This window comes from Anarhichas minor, unplaced genomic scaffold (assembly GCF_050575085.1).
Source record: "Anarhichas minor isolate MPS153535 unplaced genomic scaffold, ASM5057508v1 ptg000063l, whole genome shotgun sequence".
Classification (NCBI taxonomy): Eukaryota; Metazoa; Chordata; class Actinopteri; order Perciformes; family Anarhichadidae; genus Anarhichas; species Anarhichas minor.
Window position 1 is genome coordinate 604,298 of NW_027466509.1, and position 23,514 is coordinate 627,811.

General features: G+C 46.2%; 1 protein-coding gene across 1 annotated transcript in view; it reads right to left on the reverse strand.

Annotated features, from left to right (window-relative positions):
• Positions 1 to 13,020: 13,020 nt before the first annotated feature.
• The window catches only part of whrnb (whirlin b), a 96,186-nt gene continuing 85,692 nt past the window's right edge, over positions 13,021 to 23,514 (reverse strand). The window contains exons 9-11 of the mRNA XM_076078143.1: positions 22,965 to 23,137; positions 20,275 to 20,406; positions 13,021 to 13,197 (exon numbers count right to left, since the gene is read on the reverse strand). Coding sequence (XP_075934258.1) covers positions 13,021 to 13,197; positions 20,275 to 20,406; positions 22,965 to 23,137 — 482 coding nt within the window. The remainder of the gene's footprint in view (positions 13,198 to 20,274; positions 20,407 to 22,964; positions 23,138 to 23,514) is intronic.

The following is a 23,514-nucleotide window of genomic DNA, read 5'->3' on the forward strand; positions in this document are numbered from 1 at the left end:
TAGTGTGCACGGACTGGGAGTCTCTCTGGCCTAGCTTGTGTACTACTGGGTCAGCAGGCTAACTGTTTAAAAACAGTTTGTTTTGGGATCGGCGTAACTGGAGATGTGTGGCCGGGAGAGTCTTTAAGTGGCGGCTTTTAGTGGTCCGGTTTTCGCATTCCCGGGTCGAAATCGGCTTACTGTTTAGGAGTGCTAAGGCTAGCGGTGGTTAGCTTCTGAGGCCGGGGATCCATTGTTACATGGGACACCGACGCTCGGGGACCCACTCGTCGGACCTTTGCCGTGTATTAAAATAGACATCGTGTGGGCAATTAAGAGAAGTAGAATAACAAGCATTTAGTGGAGCTGGGCGGACTGAAGTAGTGATGCCTTAACTGGTCGAGTCAAACTCCCGTGGGTTTTCATGAATATCTTCGGGTCTGGTAAAGTTAAATAGCGTGTTAAACCAGAGGACTTAAGGTTGAATAAAACAGGACAATAAGTCCAATAATACGTGTGTCTAGTCTGCGTTCTAGCAGTGTTGAAATACGTTTAAAGGTTGGACGGTGCAATAAACTGTTTGTAAGTCACGTTAACTGTTATGGTAAAAATGTTCAGTTGAGAGTTCATTGAATACTCCTAGGCTGCATAATGTTTACATTAAATTCGGCAGAAAGGGGGTATGGAAGACCTGTAGGTAGAGGGGAGTGCTATGTGTGTGGAAGTGAGAGTCATTGGGTGAGAGATTGCCCACAGAGAGGAGGAAGACAGTCCAGAACACCACCACAATGGGCTCCATACCCACCACATCAGCAGTACTCAAGACCAGGTCTGGCAGGACCACCTCCCTTCATGAGACCCCCACAGCGACAGATGCCCATGCTGCCACCAGGACCATGGGGCGGTGCCGACCAATAGAATATACAAGGGCGCTAACTAACATGAGTCAAGTTTTGTTTTCACAGGTGGAGAACACAGAGACATCCACTGACAGGAGAAAGCAGTTGCCTATTGTATCACCAGGCAGCTGGCTGTGGATGGGGTCCACAGGTGTAAGTGGTACTGACCAATAGGGGGGACTGGACCATGGGAGGTTCATTTTATAGCCAAGATACATAGATGACATAGGGGTACCAAGGGGGGTGTCTAATGAATTTAAAGCCAGCAATCAAATAGCTGCAGGTTTAGAATCTGTTTTCTCTCGAAGGGTGTCATTCAATAAAAATGTCAATTGGATCAATTACATTTACTATAATCAACAGCGTTTTGTAAACTTCACCAGGGACGCTATATCAGGACTGCATGCACAGCTAGCGAAGACTAGTTTAATGACCTTGCAGAATAGCATTAGATATGATTTTAGCTGAGAGGGGCGGAGTTTGGATCCGCCTGTGGTACTTTCGTTCCAAATAACACAGCTTCTGATGGGTCGGTGACCAAGGCGCTGGCCGGATTGACGACGCTCAGCCAAGAGCTAGCAGAGAACTCTGGTGTCGATAATCCAGTCACCGACTGGTAGGAGGGGCAATCAGTTACGTGTCGACGATGAGGAAGAATTTGAACTTCTGATTTAGTTGAGGCCACCATCGATGCCATAGCAGGACTTCACAAGCGGCTCCTGAACATCTTCACTGAGATCCTGAAGGACCTGATTAGGCCCAGATGGACTTCTAAACACATCCGGTGAGATACTGGAAATTTGGAAAATAGACTGAGTGATTGTTTTGTTTGATTATTTTGAGGATTGTTTTTGTTTTATTGGGTTATAATGGGATTTCAGGGTGCAATAATTAAGAAATGTAATTTTGTCAAGTAAAAAGAGCAGACCAGGCTTCTCAGAAATTTTTCTCTAGCCCTCAGGATGGAGCCTGGACTCGATGCAGGACCATTCCCACCTCCACCATCTACAGCCCCACCACCTGGACACCAGAGGACTTCAACCGGAATCGACTGTTATTGTGTGTAGAGAGGCAAGCGTAGGGTGATCAGTTAGGGGTGGATGATGAAAAATACTTGAACTGTTGTTTGCTATTGTTCAGATAGGTAAACTCAACCTCGAATTGCTGAGGGGGATTGTGATTTCCAAGGTATTATTTAATCCGCTGTGAACAGCGGAGTAGGGGGGAGTTGTAGGAAATTTGGGTTTAGAACTATGTTTTAGGAAATTATAATAGAAGTGTTTAATGATTCATAAATAAGAAATCATAATTAGAAGTGTCTTGGAATACATAATTAGAAGATTCATAATTGTAGAAGTGTTTTAGAATTTGTAGTTACAAGTGATTTGTAGTTAGAAGTGTATCTTAGTAGAATTTGTAGCACCTTTAGCTCTATGCTTGTGAAACTTGTGAAGGTTTTTGCCAAAAGTTGCAAATCTTTATCTTTATATAGAATGTTTACCATAGGAGTGTTAAGCCATAAAAGACAGTCATTGAATGTTTTAAACTGTAAAGAATAGTATGTTGGGAGTAAGGGACAGATAGATTTCTAGACAGGCAATTACAGGTCATACCCGTGCGAGGGTCCTGCGAGGAGGAGGAGCCAACTGGATTTAGCCAATAGGAACTACGGACATTATGGGAGGTTTTTTGAACTATGTAAGGCGGGGGATAAAGAAATTCCGGCCTCTTGCTCCTGTACCACTGGGTGGGTGGTAACGTTATTTGGGGTGAGCAGGTCATATTCGGTGTAACTGTAAAGCATGAGATGTATTAAATGCTTTGTTTATAATTGAAACCGGTTCTCTTTGTGTAAGCGGCTGGATTACATGAGGTTTCCCCACAGTCTAGAGGTTCCTTGAACCTAACACATGTTTACATGTTTACATGTCTACATGTGTAGTGTTCTCGTTCAGTGTGTCGAAACTCTGATTGAAACACCGAGCTAAACCACAGTTAATGAAGACAGAGTCGTAGTAATTTTCACCCTTTTTACTGTCACTTTGTTCCTTTAACATGTTGTGTGGTGAAAAAGCATTGCTCCTAGGATGCTTCCAGTTGGATGCGAACAGATTACACCTCTGAGCATGCGGCTCTCTTTTGTTTGACTTTAACCAATGAAGCTACCAAAACCGGAAGTGACAAAACCGGAAATGACAAAACCGGAAGTGATCTCATGACGCGAACGGAAAAACAACATTACAATAACCATATTTTCGTCTTGTAATGAGCATAAACAAATTATCTAAACGAAGTAGAAAAACGCCTTTAAAGGCAACACACTCCCCGTCTGACCTATGTGAGGTCACTACAAGTTTGTAGGATTCAAGAACATTCAACCATTCAAAATCAGTCCTTGGGTAAAAGTAGAACAACTTCTGTAATTGGTCTAAGAAAAGTCTTGACACTGCCTTGGTCAGTCGTCTTCACCTCAACCTTTCTTACATGTCCATCCTTTCCAGGGAACGTTGCAGCGATACTCGCCATAGGCCAGCCGTTGCGGGCAGTCTGCTTGTCCCTGAGGAGAACTAGGTCTCCGACTTGAAGGTTTCTACGTGGCACCGTCCACTTCTGTCTGTGTTGTAAGGTAGGCAAGTATTCACGGCTCCAGCGAGTCCAGAACTGGTTGGCTAGAGCCTGGACCTGTCTCCATTGCTTTGTGTACAGGTCCATGTCTGAGAAATCTCCAGGTGGAGGTGGAACTCCCATCTTTTGTGTAAGGAGCATTGCTGGCGAGAGTATGAACGGTTTGTCTGGGTCCGTTGACACAGGTAGGAGTGGTCGTGCATTAATTATGGCTGTGACCTCTGCCATTAGAGTGCAAATCACTTCATGGGTTAGGCGAGTGTTTTGTTGAAGAAACATTGAATCGAGGATTCTTCTGGCTATGCCAATCATGCGCTCCCAAGAGCCTCCCATGTGAGAGGCATGTGGCGGGTTAAATACCCAGCTACACCCCTGCTCGCTGATGTACTTCTGCACCGTTCTGTCCATCCCAAGCTCTTTGCACGCTCCAATAAAGTTGGTACCGCAATCCGATTGGAGCTGTTTCGCAGGACCTCTCAGTGCGAAGAACCTCCTAAGAGCGTTTCTAAAGACTCGATTATCTCGACGTGTACAGCCCTTGAACTCATACAGCAAAACATAATGGCCCATCGATTACTCTCTGCATGTCCTCCTCTGGTGCGTCTGGTTGTGACAGACCAAGGTCCAAATACATCAAGCCCCACATATGTAAAAGGAGGACAAGTTCTGAGACGCTCGGGTGGCAGGTCTGCCATGCGTTGTTCTTCCAGTTTTCCACGCAGCTTGAGGCAGATTATGCATTTATGGAGTACTGAATTGATTAACCGCTTGCCTCCCAAGATCCACAGTCCTGCTGCCCTGATCGCTCTTTCTGTCAGGTGACGACCCTGATGTTTCACCTGCTCATGGTGATGTCGGGTGAGGAGTAGGGAGATGTGGTTATCTTTGGGTAGGATTATTGGGTTCTTTTCTGCAGTTGCCAGGTTGGAGTGCTTTAGCCGGCCTCCAACGCAGATGAGATTGTCCTCCAAGGTTGGACCGAGTTTCAACAAGGCACTGTTTTTGGATACTGCTTTGTTGACTCGGAGAGCCGTCAGGTCTTTCGCAAAAACTTCCTTTTGTGTGGCTTCAAGGATAACTTTCCTTGCTTGGTCCAATTCCTCTGGAGTACGAGGTAAGTTGCATGTGTGCCAACCTTTGCATTTGCTGGTTGGATTCAAGTGTTTGAAGGATCTTGCCATGTGAACCAGAAATGCTATTCCTCTTACTAGAGATGCAAAGGTGGAGAATCGCTGGAAGTGGGCAGTGGTTAGTATTGGTTCTTCCAGGCAAGTAGCACAGGTTTGTACTTGTGGATAAATTTCGGAGTCTCTTTCAGGTGCAAGTAGCTTAAATGTCTCACTCATTTGCATTTCCTCTGTAGACGGCTGATGCAGGAAGGAGGGTCCAGTGAACCAAGAGGTTTGTACAAGGCGGGATGCTGGTAAAGATCTTGATGCATGGTCGGCAGGGTTTTCCTCTGTACGTACATAACGCCATTGTTCGGGCTTTGACGATTGACGGATGCGTTGAACTCTATTGTGGACGTATGCAAAGAATCGTTTCGACTCGTTACAGATATAGCTGAGCACTACTTTGCTGTCCATATAGAACTTGGTGGCATCCAACTTTAGGTCTAGTTCATCTTTAATGAGATCGGCCATCTCTACTGCTAAGACGGCAGCACAAAGCTCAAGCCTTGGGATTGTAGGCTCAGACTGGGGTGCTAGCTTTGCCTTACCCATAACAAATCCTACTTCAGTTTGCCCATTTTCTTGAACTGCTCTCAGGTACGCCACAACACCGATGGCCTTGGTAGATGCATCCGAAAACACACACAATTCTTTGCGCACTGCGTTTGTGGGTGAGCTCGTTATGTATGTACGAGGAACATGAAGCTGTTTTAGGTCCTGGAGCGAATCTCTCCAGGATTCCCATTTGCTTTGTTTGTCTTCTGGGAGAGGCGCGTCCCAGTCTGACCGTTCTGAAGTATGTTCCCTTAGGAGGGCTCTTCCCTGGATCGTGACAGGTGCCAGCAGACCCAGAGGATCAAAAATACAGTTGACTGTGGAGAGACCTCCTCGTCGAGTAAATGGTTTAATCGTAGTCGACGCAGAGTAGGTGAACGTGTCAGTCCTGATCTCCCAGATCAGACCCAGGCTCCGTTGCGTGGGTGTTGTTTCTCCGCTCAGATCTAGGTCCTTGATTACTGAGGCACAATCTTCAGGCCGGAAGGCCTCTATAACTGCCTGACAGTTTGATGCAAACTTGTGTAAGCGGAGGTTTGATTCAGCGAGTGATGCTTGCGTTCGTTGAAGCAAGTCGATTGCCTCCACTTCAGATGGTGGGGAAACCAAGCCATCATCCACATAAAAGTGCCTTTCCACAAACTTGACAGTATCAGCACCATGCTCCTTCTCACCTTCTCTGATGGCCCTTCGTAGCCCGTAGATAGCCACAGCGGGAGATGGTGCATTGCCAAAGACGTGGACCTTCATCCTATAGTCAACAACTTCCTTATTGATGTTATTGTCCTTGTACCATAAAAAACGAAGAAAGTTGCGGTGGTCTTCATGCACCAACAAACAATAAAACATCTGCTGGATGTCCGCAATAATTGCAACTCTCTCTTTCCGGAAGTGTAGCAGGACACCAAGGAGGGAGTTGTTGAGATTGGGACCCGTGAGCAGCACGTCATTGAGGGAGACGCCCAAGTACTGGGCGCTGGAGTCGAAGACCACCCTGATCTGATCGGGTTTTTGTCGGTGGTAGACCCCAAATGTAGGGAGATACCAGCACTCCTCATCTTCTCGCAGTGGCGGTGCTACCTCGGCGTGTCCATTAGAAAATATTTTCTCCATGAATGCCACATACTGATCCCGCACGTGAGGTTTCCTTCTCAAGGTTCGTTGTAGGGATGCGAACCGGTTTACCAGCTGCGCCCTGTTGTTCGGTAGCAGCTGGCGTGGTTCTTTAAACGGCAGTGGGGCGACCCAACTGTTAGTGTCGTCCCTGTAGACATTTGTGTCCACCATCTTTAAGAAGATAAGGTCTTCTATTGATGGAGCCAGTTTGTTGTCGTGCTCAGTTCGATTGAACACTGTGTCACCCAGCATCCTCTTTGTCATCTTGTCAGGCCTACTAATGCTCTGCTGTGTCTCCTTGACATGCATGAAGTTTGTGCAGGGTTGAAGAATCGAATGATTCTCTTCACACTGAAAAGTTTGAAAAACTCTGGTCTAGCTAGAGAGCGATTGCTCGCGTCATCCAGAATTACATAAGCTTTCACAGCCATCTCCTTGGAACCTTTTGGATATATCTTTGCGAGGCAAATCTTTGAACATGAGTGGCTCCATTGACCTGGACCACAAACTTCTGTGCAGCTTGTTCTAACCACAGTCGTGTTAGAATTATCTTCTCCCTCCCCGCCATCCTCTTGTGATGGTGAAGGAGCCCTGATGTTTTGAGGTGATGGACCAGGATGCATGGCTGCATCATGATAGGGACTGTCACATTCAGAGCACTTTACAGAGAACTTGCAGTCGTTTGCAAGGTGTGAGACCGAAGAACAGCATTTGAAACATATTCCTTTCTCCTTAAGGAAAGTCTTCCTGTCATAGAATAGTTTGTTTCTGAATGTTCTGCATTTTTTGAGCGGATGAGGCTTGTTGTGCAATGGGCAGCTCTTGTTAGGGTCATCATTGGGCGGAGAAACATTGGTTTTGTTCACTGAGATGGGTTTGTTGCCGTTAAAATTCTTTACAATGAATTTATCTGGCTTTGTTGATGTTATGATGCTACTTTGATACATGAAGCTGGGGTCGTTGCGCTTCTTTGCCTCCTGGCACACAAAATTACAAAAATACTCAAAGGGAGGGAGCTGCCCATGGTTGTCTTCTTTGTACCATGACCCAGTGGACATACACTTCTCCTGAAGTCCAAATGGAAGTTTGTCCACGATTGGTCCAACTCCACGTGAAGTATCCAGATACGACAGGCCTGTGAGGTAACCATCTTCTTTAGCACCTTGGATTTCCATGAGCAAATCCCCAAGTTCACATAATTTGGAGGGATCCTTGGCTGAAATCCTAGGGACTGCGTCCAATCGCTGAAAAAGAGACCTCTCAATTATTTCAGGCGCGGCATAGCACTCACGCAGTCTCTCCCATGCTTTGCGTAAAGCCAGCTTGGGGTTGCTTACATGCACGGAGCGTATGCGTTTCATCTGTTCACTCGATTCCCTCCCCAGCCATTTAGTCATAAGGTCCATTTCTTGGGTTGCTGTGAGGTTCACTTCGCCAGTGGCGTTGGTGAATGAGGAACACCATGCAAGGTAATTTTCAGGCTTATCGTCGAATTGGTACAGTCCTGCATTGACAAGATCTCGCCGTGCTAAATACTGTGCCAAAGGTTCTGACGGTGGTGCTGTGTTAGCTGGAGGAATCTGTCGTGGAACATATGACTGAGCATGTACATTCACAATAGGATTTGTTCTTCTGACATCAGGCTTAGTCTCTATGGTCTGACCAGGTAAAATTGGTGTAGGTATATGCCTGCTGTCAGCTTTTTCAGACTTTGGCTTGTTGTTGGCAGGTTGTGAAATGGCATGATTTGAAGGTTCCACAGTTGGAAATAAATACTTGACTGAATGTAGGATTTACTGCAGAGTTGTTATATTACAATAAGCCCCCCTAAAATGTTCTTCAGCCCCCCCAAATAATTTGGCATTATTGGCTTTAAAAAATATATATATTAATAAAAAATATATATATTTATTTTGGTGATGTCATTAAATTAAACTATTGTTTCTCACATGGACAAGTTATTTATAACTCTAACATGCTACATATGTGCGTGCGTTCTGGTTTGTATGTTTTCTCCCCCTTCAAATTACAATCCAATAGCCTATCATCATACGACCCTAATGATAAGCAGCCCACGGACTATAGTCACCTTGCCCGGACCAGGGAAACCGGGGCACCCTCCCGGAGCCAGACCCAGGAGGGGAGCTCGTTGGCGAGCGTCTGGTGGCCGGGCCTTTGCCCGGTCGGGCTCAGCCTGAATAAACACCATGGAGCAGCCACCCTGTGGACCCACCACCCGCAGGGACACGCATCGGGATCGGGTGCTATGCAGACCGGGCGGTGGGTCGGGCGGGAGGCCCGGGCATGCCGATCGCCGGCGACATAGACTAGCTCTAGGGACGTGGAACGTCACCTCGCTAGCGGGGAAAGAGCCGGAGCTGGTGCAGGAGGTGGAGCGATACCAGCTAGAAATAGTTGGACTCACCTCCACACACAGCGTTGGCTCTGGAAGCAAGCTCCTGGAGAGGGGTTGGACTTTGTCCTTTTCCGGAGTTGCCCAGGGTGAGAGGCGCCGGGCGGGACGGCCGGACTCACGAGCCCCCGGCTGAGCGCCGCTGTGTTGGAGTTCTCCCCGGAGAGCGAGAGGGTCGCCTCCATGCGCCTGCGGGTTGCGGGGAGCAAGGCTCTGACTGTGGTTTGTGCTTATGCACCAAACAGCAGTTCAGAGTATCCGGCCTTCTTGGAGTCGGTGGGAGGGGTCCTGGAAAGGGCGCCGCCTACCGACTCCATAGTTCTCCTGGGGGACTTCAACGCTCACGTGGGCAATGACGGAGAAACCTGGCGGGGGGTGATTGGGAGGAACGGCTTGCCCGATCTGAACCCGAATGGTGTTTCGTTATTGGACTTCTGTGCTTGTCACGGTTTGGCCATAACGAACACTATGTTCGAACATAAGGTGGCTCATAAGTGTACCTGGTACCAGAACACCTTAGGCCGGAGATCAATGATCGACTTTGTAATCGTATCATTTGATTTGCGGCCGTATGTCTTGGACACTCGGGTGAAGAGAGGAGCAGAGCTGTCAACTGATCACCACCCAAACGTGTAGTGAGGGTAAACTGGGAACGTCTGGCGGAGGACCCTGTCCGGGAGGTCTTTAACTCCCACCTCCGGAAGAACTTCTCACACATCCCGAGGGAGGTTGGGGACACGGAATCCGAGTGGACCATGTTCAAAGCCTCTATTGTGGACGCGGCCGCTAGGAGCTGTGGCCGGAAGGTCATCGGTGCCTGTCGTGGCGGCAACCCGAGAACCCGGTGGTGGACACCGGAGGTGAGGGAAGCCGTCAAGCTGAAGAAGGAGACCTTCAAGGCCTGGTTGGCCCAGGGGTCTCCTGAAGCAGCTGACAGGTATCGGCAGGCCAGAAGGGCTGCAGCTGCGGTGGTCGCGAATGCTAAAACTCGGGCATGGGAGGAGTTCGGGGAGGCCATGGAGAAGGACTTTCGGTTGGCCTCAAGGAGGTTCTGGCAAACTATCCGACGGCTCAGGAAGGGAAAGCAGGGCTTACCCCAGGCTGTTCTCAGCAGGGGGGGAACTGCTAACCCGGACGGAGGACATCGTCGGGCGGTGGAAAGAGCACTTTGAGGAACTCCTAAACCCAACCAACATGTCCTCTGCAGAGGAGGCAGTGCCTGAGGACCTAGGGGGAGGCTCACCCATATCCCTGGCAGAGGTCGCTGAGGTAGTTAAAAAGCTCCTTGGTGGCAAGGTGCCGGGGGTGGATGAGATCCGCCCTGAGATGCTGAAGGCGCTGGACATAGTTGGGCTGTCCTGGCTGACACGCCTCTTCAATGTCGCATGGGGGTCGGGATCAGTGCCCATGGAATGGCAGACCGGGGTGGTGGTTCCCATCTTCAAAAAGGGGGACCGGAGAGTGTGCTCGAATTACCGGGGTATCACATTACTCAGCCTCCCGGGGAAGGCTTATGCCAGGGTGCTGGAAAGGAGGCTCCGACCGCTTGTCGAACCTCAGATTCAAGAGGAGCAGTGCGGATTCCGTCCCGGCCGTGGAACAGTGAACCAGCTCTTTACCCTCGCAAGACTACTGGAGGGGCTCTGGGAGTTTGCCCAACCAGTCTACATGTGCTTTGTGGACTTGGAGAAGGCTTTCGACCAGGTCCCTCGGGGGGTCTTGTGGGGGGTGCTGCGGGAGTATGGGGTGCCGGACCCGTTACAACGGGCCATCCGGTCTCTGTACGACTGCAGTAGGAGCTGTGTCCGCATTCTCGGCAATAAGTCAGACACGTTCCCGGTGGGTGTTGGCCTCCGCCAGGGCTGCCCTTTGTCACCGGTCCTGTTCATGATTTTCATGGACAGGATATCTAGGCGCAGCCTGGGGGCGGAGAACGTCAGTTTCGGGGGTCTCGGGATCGCCTCTCTGCTATTTGCAGATGATGTGGTCCTGTTAGCCTCCTCGGATCGTGACCTCCAGCATTCACTGGGGCAGTTTGCAGCCGAGGGTGAAGCGGCGGGGATGAGAGTAAGCACCTCCAAATCTGAGGCCAGCAGATCTACTTTTATTTCTATATTATTATTTTACTAGAGTTGTTAAGACAGTGAATAGGATGCTGTCTGAGCTGGTCGTGTCTTCTGCATATTAAGATATTAAAACTCTACAGTCGTGTCTTGTGCACACATCTGAATGAGAGACGGACTTTCTGCCTCTGCTGCTCATAGTTGTGCAGAATAAGTCTCAGTCCTCGTCCGCTCCACAGAGAGCAGCACCATCGTTCATCTGCACTGTGTCGGTGTTTGCATCTGGTTCTATAGAGAACACGGGACATCAGTGATCAGCACTGTGTGTGTGTTTGCATCTGGTTCTATAGAGAACACGGGACATCAGTGATCTGCACTGTGTGTGTTTGCATCTGGTTCTATAGAGAACACGGGACATCAGTGATCTGCACTGTGTGTGTGTTTGCATCTGGTTCTATAGAGAACACGGGACATCAGTGATCTGCACTGTGTGTGTTTGCATCTGGTTCTATAGAGAACACGGGACATCAGTGATCTGCACTGTGTGTGTGTTTGCATCTGGTTCTATAGAGAACACGGGACATCAGTGATCTGCACTGTGTGTGTGTTTGCATCTGGTTCTATAGAGAACACGGGACATCAGTGATCTGCACTGTGTCGGTGTTTGCATTTGATTCTATAGAGAACACGGGACATCAGTGATCTGCACTGTGTGTGTTTGCATCTGGTTCTATAGAGAACACGGGACATCAGTGATCTGCACTGTGTCGGTGTTTACACGTGTTCATAGAGAACATGGGACGTCCTGCACTTCAAGCTATTTGGGGAAGACATAAAATATGAGCATGAAGTCATCTTAACTTATGAAATATAAATTATATTCTATTGTAAACTATTTAATATTATAAAAAATATGTAGAGTAATATTAATCTACATTATATACAACCTGTCATATAATGAACAGTTGTGTTATAGTTATAAAGTACATATAGCACTAGAGAGATACTTTGGTCACTGTGAAGGAGCTGCTTGTGTATAAATCTGTTTGATTGTTCGTAGATGAATTAAATTAAAGAATGAAAGGCAGAATTCTGTCGATCCTCTTAATAACTCTTCTTTTAACACTGAACAATGGGAGACAATGTAGTCTTGTTAAAACATTTCCCATTAAATGATGTGTGAGATATGATAAATGCATGAATGTGTGTTTTAGTTTGTCAGTCAGGCGTCAGAAGTTCACGTCCATGTGAACTCATCAGAGGCTGGCGGCAGAACATCTTCTGTTCTAATGAACCGTAAAGCTGCAGTCGAGCTGCCAGTAAATATATATATAATATCTGAAGCTCAATAAACAGAGAGCAGCACATAGGGAAGCTCATATTATGAAATATTATACTTTTAGTAACTTGAAAAATACATAGTCGGCACATTTATCTATTATATATATATATATATCATCTTTCTGCTTGATATTAATATTTACATTTCAACCATAGCTCTCAGAATATGGTGACATCACAATAAGTGTTACAGTTGAGTGGTGAGCTCATTAGAAGCAGTTTAGGGAGATTAGCTTCCGCTTTATTGGGACAAATTAAAGTGAACATACTCCGAATGTTTTCAGTGCGATGACAGATCTCTGCTGCTGTTTAGGGTGTTCTCTCTGTTAATGTCATCCTCAGAATGAATGAGTAGCTAATCTTCCTAAACTGCTTGTTTTCAACACGTGTTGCCCTGTTTGCCTCATGCTCACAGATCACAGTATTTAACTTGTGGAGTACGATGTTATAGATAAGATAAGATTCTTGCTGTAATTTACACAATTTACACATGAAGAGAAGTCTTTCTTCAGAGCAACTCTGCCCCCCCCACATACCGTCTCAAGAACAACAGATACGAGACACTTGAAGACTGACTTCACTGACTGTCTGTGTTAAAATGAGTTGTTGTGCCGCCCACAGTATCAGTACTAATTCAGTCCTGTGGAAAACATACAATAAAGTTCAAGGTTTGAAGACGAGTGAAACAAGAAAAACAGCATTTAATTCTCATATGACTGTTGTGGCAAATATTAATGTAATATCCTTCTCTTGCAATAATCAAATATCTTTCCACCGATCCGATCAGAACGAGGAGTTGAGGAGTTGATAAAACATCATCTTTCTTCTTAGGCCGCATGAAGTGCAGAGTCCTCACGCTAGAGTCCTGGCTCAACAACCAGGAACTCTATCTGGTCCTTGTCTTTGGTCTTGAACGCCTCAGCGATGATCTGAGCAGCATCCTTGTGCTCCCGACCTCTGAGGGAAACACCATTGACCTCCAGGATGACCTGACCCACCTTCAGCTGACCACAGTTATGAGCGGAGCCTCCTTTCTGTCAACAGGGACATAAAGGGAAGGGAGGAGATCATCAGAGACATCATTTAGGAGGACAGCACCATTTCATGATATGACAATAATGATGTGTGAATAGTCAGTAGAACCCTGTGTCCCTGCTGTCGATCTGACTGTACAAGGCAACTTGCTGACAGTTTAAACACGTTAGGGTTGAAGGTTTATTTTAATGACTTTCTTGGGAAATTTCATTCTTCCTTTTTTTTCTTGACTGTTTACTGTCGTAGAAACATGAGAATACCTTCTGCGCTTGATGCCCCACCTGTTGACACGGCCATAGGTAGCAGATAGGTGCTGCAGAGCATTACGGTGCACAGACCTGACAGTAGCAGTGAGGATAAATGGATAAAGCCCTTCTCTGTTACATTCTTTTGCAGTTCCATAGAGTGATGGAAATGTACTGAAAAGGTTTCAGGTGGGGTTTTCTTTCTATACAAAAAGACAAATGGAGTGAAAGGAAGCTGTTGATAGCAGTGTTGTATCCGAGAACAAGTCATGACCAAGACCAGAGTGTTTCGAGACTAAAACAAGACCAAGACTTTGAGGGGTTGAGATCAAGTCAAGACCTTCATTCAATTTGTCTTCTCACTTTTCCAGGAATCAGGTAATCCGAGTCATGGATATTTCATATTGCTAATTGACTGTCAATGCATGTTACGAAAAAAAAGAAGACGACGAAAACACATAACAAAATTGTCATGGTCCTGGGACGTGATAGTCTGTTTTATTCTGAATGTCTACACTCCTCATGTGCCATGTTTGGTTTGTCTTCCTGCCTGTCTTCTACCATACCTGTGTTTCATTGGTTGATTAGTCTCCGGTGTATTTAGTCTTTGGCTACGGTCGAATAGTCAAAAACATTACCTCCTAATGTCTTTTCCTAACCACTTCTCCTTGACCTCGACAGAAAACGTTGTGAGGTTAAGAAAAGATGTGAAGGAGAATTCCTCAGGATTTAGGAAAAGGAAACCTCATTGTTTAGAGAATCTGACTCTACTTTCACGAAGCTACGTAATTATAATGCGACCCCGGACGTTATTGACGTGGGGCTTGCATGATAAAAAAATGTCGTAGATGGACTACAAAAAGTGTATCTCACACTTTGTCAACCATGCAGGTTGTATGTAAATCACCTTCAGTGACAGGCTGCTTCACTCGGGGTGCGTAAAGGAAAGATAATACAGGTCCTTCCTTCCTGCTGCTGTCACACAATCAACACTGCTTCCCGTACATCACACAAACCAAAACTGTTAAACTGTTTAATATCATTATTTCCTATCAGCATAATGTGATTTCAACCGTTTTAGTTATATTTCCACCCTATGGACCCACCACCCGCTGGGACAAGCATCGGGGTCGGGTGCAATCCAGACCGGGCGGCAGGCCAGGCCGGAGGCCTGGGCAAGCCGATCGCCGGCAGCATAGACTAGCTCTAGGGACGTGGAACGTCACCTCGCTAGCGGGGAAAGAGCCGGAGCTGGTGCAGGAGGTGGAGTGGAACCAGCGAGATATAGTTGGACTCACCTCCACACACAGCACTGGCTCTGGAACCAAGCTCCTGGAGAGGGGTTGGACTTTGTCCTTTTCTGGAGTTGCCCAAGGTGAGAGGCGCCGGGCGGGAGTGGGGATACTCACGAGCCCCCGGCTGAGCGCCGCTGTGTTGGAGTTCTCCCCGGAGAACGAGAGGGTCGCCTCTCCAGCGCCTACGGGTTGCGGGGAGCAAGGCTCTGACTGTTGTTTGTGCTTATGCACCAAACAGCAGTTCGGAGTATCCGGCCTTCTTGGAGTCGGTGGGAGGGGTCCTGGAAAGGGCGGCGCCTGCCGACTCCATAGTTCTCCTGGGGGACTTCAACACTCATGTGGGCAATGACGGAGAAACCTGGCGGGGGGTGATTGGGAGGAACGGCTTGCCCGACTGAACCCGAGTGGTATCTCGTTATTGGACATCTGTGCTAGCCACGGTTTGGCCATAACGAACACCATGTTCGAACATAAGGTGGCTCATAAGTGTTCCTGGTACCGGAACACCTTAGGCCTGGCAGAGGCCGCTAAGGTAGTCAAAAAGCTCCTTGGTGGCAAGACGTCGGGGGTGGATGAGATCTGCCCTGAGATGCTGAAGGCGCTGGACACGGTTGGGCTGTCTTGGCTGAAACGCCTCTTCAATGTCACATGGGGGTCGGGATCAGTGCCCATGTACTAGCAGACCGAGGTGGTGGTTCCCATCTTCAAAAGGGGGACCGGAGAGTGTGCTCGAATTATCGGGGTATCACACTACTCAGCCTCCCGGGGAAGGCTTATGCCAGGGTGCTGGAAAGGAGGCTCCGACCGTTTGTCGAACCTGGGATTCAAGAGGAGAAGTGCGGATTCCGTCCCGGCCGTGGAACAGTGGACCAGCTCTTTACCCTCGCAAGACTACTGGAGGGATTCTGGGAGTTTGCCCAACCAGTCTACATGTGCTTTGTGGACTTAGAGAAGGCTTTCGACTAGGTCCCTCGGGGGTTCTTGTGGGGGGTGCTGTGGGAGTATGGGGTGCCGGACCTGTTACAACGGGCCATCCGGTCTCTGTACGACTGCAGTAGGAGCTGTGTCCGCATTCTCGGCAATAAGTCAGACACGTCCCCGGTGGGTGTTGGCCTCCGCCAAGGCTGCCCTTTGTCACCGGTCATGTTCGTGACTTTCATGTTCAGGATATCTAGGCGCAGCCTGGGGGCGGAGAACGTCAGGTTCGGGGGTCTCGGGATCGCCTCTCTGCTGTTTGCAGATTATGTGGTCCTGTTGGCCTCCTCGGATCGTGACCTCCAGCATTCACTGGGGCGGTTTGCAGCCGAGTGTGAAGCGGTGGGCATGCGAGCACTTCCAAGTCTGAGGCCATGGTGCTCTGCCGGAAACCGGTGGATTGCTCCCTCCAGGTGGGGACGGAGTGCCTACCTCAAGCGAAGGAGTTCAAGAATCTCGGGGTCTTGTTCACGAGTGAGGGTAAGATGGAGCGGGAGATCGACAGGCGGCTCGGTGCGGCTGCAGCAGTAAAGCAGGCGCTGCACCGGACCGTCTTGGTGAAGACTTGGTGAAGACTTACTGAAGACGGTCCGACCAATTTACTGGTCGGTCTACGTTTCTACCCTCACCTATGGTCACGAACTCTGGGTCGTGACCGAAAGAACAAGGTCGCGGATACAAGCAGCCACAATGAGTTTCCTCCGTAGGGTGGCCGGGCTCAGCCTTAGAGATAGGGTTTTCCGGGCACGTCCAACTGGGAGGAGACCCCGGGGAAGACCCAGCACATGCTGGAGGGATTATATCTCCCAGCTGGCCTGGGAACGCCTCGGGATCCCCCAGAATGAGCTGGAACATGTTGCCGGGGAGAGGGAGGTCTGGGTCAGCCTGCTTGGCCTGCTGCCACCGCGGCCCGACCCCGGATAAGCGGAGGATAACCGGATATATTTGAGCTTTTTACTTTTTAATTATTGATTTTAGACCTATCGTGTCCTTCTTAACTGATGCTTGTAGTTATTGCACTAACCTTTTGCCTTTCTGCTGTAACACCTAATGTTCCTACCATGGAATGAAGTATTATGTCATCTTAACCAGTTAACCACTTTCACTGTTAGCAACCTTCCTAAGCAAACACAGTTCATCAGTGTTAAGCATTCCTGGCTTTTTGGATTGTCTCCTGTTACCTTCCTCTTTTCAACTTCCGGTTGTAACATATTTTTCTTCATTAAATGATTGAATTGTTCCTGCTGCCTCTTCATCTCTTCGTCTACATTTTGGTTTTAACTCTCGACTACCTGGAGTTGTGACAACAAGAAAAAGATATAAAAAAATAAAGAACAACTCACAATTGAGGAGGAGTTAAAGACACGGTAGCTGCAACTCTACTATCATATAGAACTAACAGTAATAAATGTACAGTTTACTGAATATAGGCTGTTTGATATTTCTCTGATGGTTTTGTCTTGTTAAACAAATCTTGAATAATAGTGAATTAAAAAAGGGAGAGACTAAATTACAACAAACTCAATAAGTTGAACAAAACAATATTTTTTTTTACATTACAAATGACGATGTATAATGTGAGAAGTGTTACTGGTTGTTTCAAACCCACAGATAATTATCACTAACTCTGCAGTTCCCCTTCGCTCGACACAGCTTTTCAGTGGGATTTAGCTAATTGTTTTAATTGCTTCAAAACTGGGACATTTTTCAGTAATTAACTTTGTTTTCAACGAAAATAGCAATCATTGACCCCTTACACACTACCTACAGACATGCTACTAGCTGTTTAGAAGTTCAGCTAAAGAGCAGGTGTGTTACTCAGGAGCTGGTGGAGACCAAACCAGAGGTAAAAGTGACATTAAAATATAAATTTAATAAGGTGATAATATGTCAATGTTGTGTTTTCAGCTTGCTCCACTGCCACCAAAAAGCCAATACAAATCAATTAATACAGCTTTAAAATACTAAACAATGAAATATTGTCAGTATTTACAAATCACAGTCCATTCTTTACGCCTACTTGAAAATGATGTTTTCTTTAATCAGTTAGCTGCTTTCATACTTGACATTTAGAAAGATTAGTCAGCTATTTAAGAAAGGGAAATATCTGATCTATGACTGAGGTGATCTATGACTGTGTTTGTGTGTGTGTGTGTGTCTCTCTGTGTGTATGGTGTCACATTACCATTTGCTCTTCTTCAACAGGGCCACCTAACAGAGCCACACGGGTTAATCCATCCATCTATTCAATGATCCTTCCTCAACTCAGGACAAACTGCCAACGTTCTATCCTCAGCGCTGTTTATTTACATTAACATTCAATAACAAAGAAGCAGCTAAAAGCATTACTGCTAGGCAAACAAACCAATAATAATGAATTATGCAGACTGGCCAAGAAACTCCTTGAGTTGTGTAGTGAATCATATACACCTCTAGCTGCTTTTACAACCATCAGCATGAGCAAGGCATTAAGCCTGAGCTGATTCAACTCAGCCACAAGGCTGAGGTCTAGTAGCTCTCTCTTGTAAAGCCCTGACATGTTAAAGGGTTTCAGCACCCCAACAGGCAACATCAGTGTTCCGTTAAGTTACAAGAGTTCAGTTACGCTAGTACTTGACATTTATGACATATTTCAAATTAATGTTATTAAAATGAAGGATTCTTAAAGATGTACATGTGTGAGTCCAGGAAACTTGAACACATTTTGATGCCAAACATTTGATTTCCGAACACGACACTTGGTCAAGCATCAGACCACCTGCCAACACTGAGGATAAGTTCTGAACTGACCAGAACTCAGCAGCCTGTGGTTATAAAGCTTCCATCAACAGCATTCTGCTCCCCTTCTGCTCTCTGCGCTAACTATTCTGCAATGGCACCATCACTGCATCCTGCTTAGCACTGCCCAGGATTGGTTTTAAGAAATACAAACCAGTGTTTTGTCCCCTATAGCAGAATGATAATGGTGTTTGTGCTGACACAGCGCTGTGGAGTAAGGTCTGGCTCTGCAAGACTACAGCCAGGCAAAACCTGGCCTGATCGCACACCATAACAAATGTTGTTATGTTAGCATGCACATTTTCTCTTTTGTGTTAACTCTTGTCATATTAAATAAAGACAATAACAGAATGAGCTCAGAAACTCAGCAACTGAAACAAGCAACAAAGAGTCTTCGAGCCCAGTGATTCTCAACTGGTGGGTCATTAAGGGGTGATGGTGGGTCCCGCAGCCAGACCAGTTGAGAACCACTGTCCTAGCCTGTAAGGGGCACACAGACACAGTGTAAACCAACATGCACTTTTAACTGTAGCTTACAAGCCAAGAGCAGACTGCAGTGTTAGCAGTGGTATTGAAGAACAAGGACCACAACATTTAGCATCTCAACTGTCTGATGCCACAAGTAGCAGCTATATTTTTAAGCTGTTTATTGTACCGACTGTCCGAAGCAAGCAAACTATTGTATTCAACAACTGTATTTTGACCAACTAGCTATTGCATATTCTCAGCTGGCTAATCACTACTTCACCAAACTTCTACCACCATACATGTGACATTGGAAACGTATTGGATGTGTAAAACATTGTATAAAGCCTTTTGTGTCTCCAAAGGTGTCACATCTCTCCCTCCTGAGATACTGTCCATGAAAAACACAAACAGAATAGGTGACAAGTGACAACCCTGGTCGAGTCCAACACCAACTGCAAGTGTTTGACTCTGTGCCGAGGACACGGACAAGCTCTCCCTTTGGGAGGTTCCCTTCACAAGAACCGGATGGCTTGTAGCAATTACCTCACATCCCTGCAGTACCCCCCACAGAACTTCCCGGGGAAACCGGCCATGAGCCTTCTCCAAGTACACAAAACACATGTAGACTGGATGGGAAAACTCCCAGGATCCCTCCAACAACCTTGCAAGGGTAAAGAGCTGCTCCAATGTTTCACAGGAAGGACAGAATCCACATTATGCCTCCTGTATTTCAGCTTTAAAGTCAGAACCTTGTTTCCAGCACCCTGGAATAAACTTTACCTGGGAGACTGTGCAATGTGATACCCTGATAATTAGAGCACGCCCTCTGGTCCTCCTTTTTAAAAAATGGGAATACAAACCTTGGTCTGCCACTTCACAGGCACTGACCTCCATTTAAGAGGCGTGTCAGCCAAGACAGAACAACAATGTCCAGATCCCTTAGCATTCTCTGAATATAAAGACGGGGGACTCTGTCGTGACACCAATACTCAGGAAAGAAATATTCCACATAACATGTGATTTACAGAACAGGTCTATAAACACATGCTCTGCCTTCTTTGTACATAATGTGAAAGGTGAAGGAGAGACATATCAAGCGGAGGATTTATATTTGCAGATGGCATTAGAATCCTCTTCACGCAAAACAAATCCAAGCTATTGATCATAAGCTGAATGAAGACTGATTTTATACCAAAGCAAAAAGGAAAAACTTAAATACACTGGAGTCATTTACAGTCTCAAACCTCTGAACATTGGAACAAAACAACGGCTTCAAACCATGAATCAGCCAAACCCTGTTGCATCATTTGCTCACCTGAATGGTGACTACGCGCGGCAATGGTTGGCGTGTGTTGGCTCCGCCCTCTATAGCAATGCCAAGGGTGTTGGCATTTTTCGCCACTCTTACCAAGGTAGCTGTGGGAACTGGGCCCGGTGAGCCAGTCTGCTGGGACACAAACGGAAGAGCAGTCAGAAGAAAGAGAGAGCTCGGTTGAACCTCATATTGTCACCATTGCAACATTTAAAGAAGTAGATCAGACCTGCAAACATGGGATCAGGGATTTACCGACAATATTTTTTGTAACAATGCTGAACCGAAAATCCAACAAATGAAGGTGTGAAAATAGGATTAAGCTTCATTCTTCACACGACTGACGACATCACACTGAACACCTTTGATTACAAACCGTCCAGAAATAAGTGTGTGATGTTATCACCATTCTGTACAATACATTGTGCCTTACCCATCTCTATGGCAGCGGGCTTCGGCCCTGCCTTTGAGTGTGGCTGTTTATGAGATGTGGTTTAATGAAACTTTGTACAAAGACGTTTGGCCAAAACTCAAACCACATAGTGATGCAAGGTTCTGCTTAACCACGATACTCGTCAGTAATACAAACTGATGTAAGTCTTTATTTGTCTTCAGCTGCCGTCGCTAGAAATGTTGGGTTGAACAAATTGACAGAATCGTTACTTTGTCCAGAGCTGACTTCAGCTTCATTTGGCCCAGTGACACCAACATGTACATGGTACAAAGCAAAGTTTGCCACTATTCATTTTACACAGAAGCCAAGCAATTGGATCCTCAAGGCATTGTAATTCTAAGCGTATTATGCACATACAAACAGACTGAAGAGGAGCAAAGCTGATGTAGCTAGAAGCTAGTGAAAAGGAGCTAGTATGCTATATACTAAGAGGCTAATCGGGTAATAAGGTGCAGGTGCACAGCTGAGTGTGGAAGGTCAGGTGAAAGGCAGAAACACTGTGGGGACATGTGAAGGGCAGGTATGAAATGATAGAGTAGAGGGGATTCTATTCATGTGGTCCTTGAAGCTGGAGAGGAGGGAATCTGAGGCTGAGGAGTGTAAATATATGAGCGCTGTGTTACTGCTTGCCAACCCTTCAGGAAAGCAGCAAATGTGTTACATTTGCTACCTTTGCCTGTCTACGTGGTGAATGCTTCTCTTTGTGATGCATCAGTGTTTGTGCACTAAGATTATAGAGTTTCACTGAAGTGCAGAGAGGAGAGAAGTGGCTTTGGCACACCATAGTACAGCTGGACAGAATTACTCAAGTCTATAACTGTGTCCTAAATTCATACTACATACTCATCACTTACAGTAATGTCAGTTAAAGTTAGAATAAAAACACAAACTGATACAATATGTGCAACGTCAGAAGTCCATCAACTGCGACTTTAGAATATCACTGCCAGTTAAACTTCTGTTAGTGTGCATCTGGTTTGAGTACACTTTGTTTTGTCACTTTTCCAATGTGAATACACTATAGTATAGTGACTATACTACACTACAAACATGCTTAGAATGTACATGCCGTATGTCTGCTCAGCAGGATGGATGTGTTGACAGGCTTGTGTCACTGTCATGTTCTTATAACTGTTACAACATACCCACCACAGCTTTAAGTTCAAAAACTAAAAGAGCTCATCATAGTGTATATCTTTATTCTCTTTCTTCATCTCAGACTTCAGCCCAATGCTTCATTTACAGGACATGTCAAGAGGATTCGTTTATTTTGTAGAAAGATCGTAGAAAAGTATGAAAGCATAAAAGTACAACTATTATAACCTGTAACCTGTTTGATTTTAAAGTATAACCGTTGAAACATATAACCTGTTTTATTTCATGATAGGAGTGATGAAACATATAAACTGCATATAAAATAGTCACTCAAAACTTATATAATCCTCCCTGTACAGGATCAAACTAGTTACATTCTGTGTCTGAGCTAGAAGCAGGAGGACTCATGTGTGAGTGACTCATGAACCTGAGGGATGTACCAGCCTCAGACCAGCATAAGAGGAGCCGGCAGAGCTGAGAGAAAAAGTGACTTCCAGCGTAGGGTCTGATCATACTTCTTTAACAAGACGAATAGGCTTAAAGGTCTTACGCCCTGAGGGGGACTAGAAGACCCTTCTGCTATCAGAAGACAGCATGGAAAAAAGAACAAAGAACAAAGTCACAGCGAGAGCTGACAGAGAGCCTGTTAACAGCAGGAGTGTCAGCATTAGCTGTTGTAGCACTGAGACTGTTTCATTGAAGTGAAATTGTTGTATGTGATTGTTGTGACCTTAATAAAACCACAGCTTTACCATTTGTAAGTGTCTGAAACCAAACTAAGTACTCTGGTTTTTAGACTAGTTTAACCCTCTTCCCCTGTCCCTGAACGTGTGATACAGAAGTGATGACTGACTCTACCAGAGGAGCTTAAGGTAAGTTCCCTGGGTGAGGACTTGGCAGCGTTAGTCAAAAATGGAGAGAAACTTAAAATAGGCAGTAGTAAGGTACAGACGATCTACGTAGCTACTCATACGGGGTGTTAGGGACATCTATCTGTGCCATGCATCTCTTTTATAATCTGCTCCTATTTTTTTGAGTTTGTACCAATTTCTGCTCATCAGTTCATCTGTTGATTATTTGATTGGATGAGTGGGTTGAATGAAACATGGTGAAGTGGTTATTTATGACAATGTGAAGCCCTCACTTGTCTGGTCCCTGGAAGAAGTGCATGGGTCCCTGGCTGTTCCAGAGTGCCCTGCTGGTTCTTGCTGGGTCGAGGGCTGCCATGCTTACTGAGGCCTCCTGCTTCAGCGATATCCACCCCGCTGTCCTCACTCAGAGTCTGGCCACTGTCTGACAGCTGGGACAGGGTGGACCCTGGAAGAGACACGATAATGTTTACAGTGTACAAACAATCACTACATACAACAATAGATAGTGTCTGTTCTCGGATAGTGGACTTTATCTTCTCAACTGAAGAGAGAATCTTTATTCTAGACCAGACATAGTACATTCTAAATGCTGAATAGTCAGTTTTCTACAATATAGCCGCACACTGCTTCATGATTTCTGCATCCTTTATAAGGTGTTGTAACTTATATATTGTATAGATTGTAATGGTCACTTGAGTCCAATCTTTTTGAATGGCAGTTGGGATTGGGATCCTTTGTTATTTTCTTTCCCACATGTAATGTTCTTTACTTGTTAGCGTTATCAGTGGCCTGGTATGTAAAGACACGATGTGAACATGGACT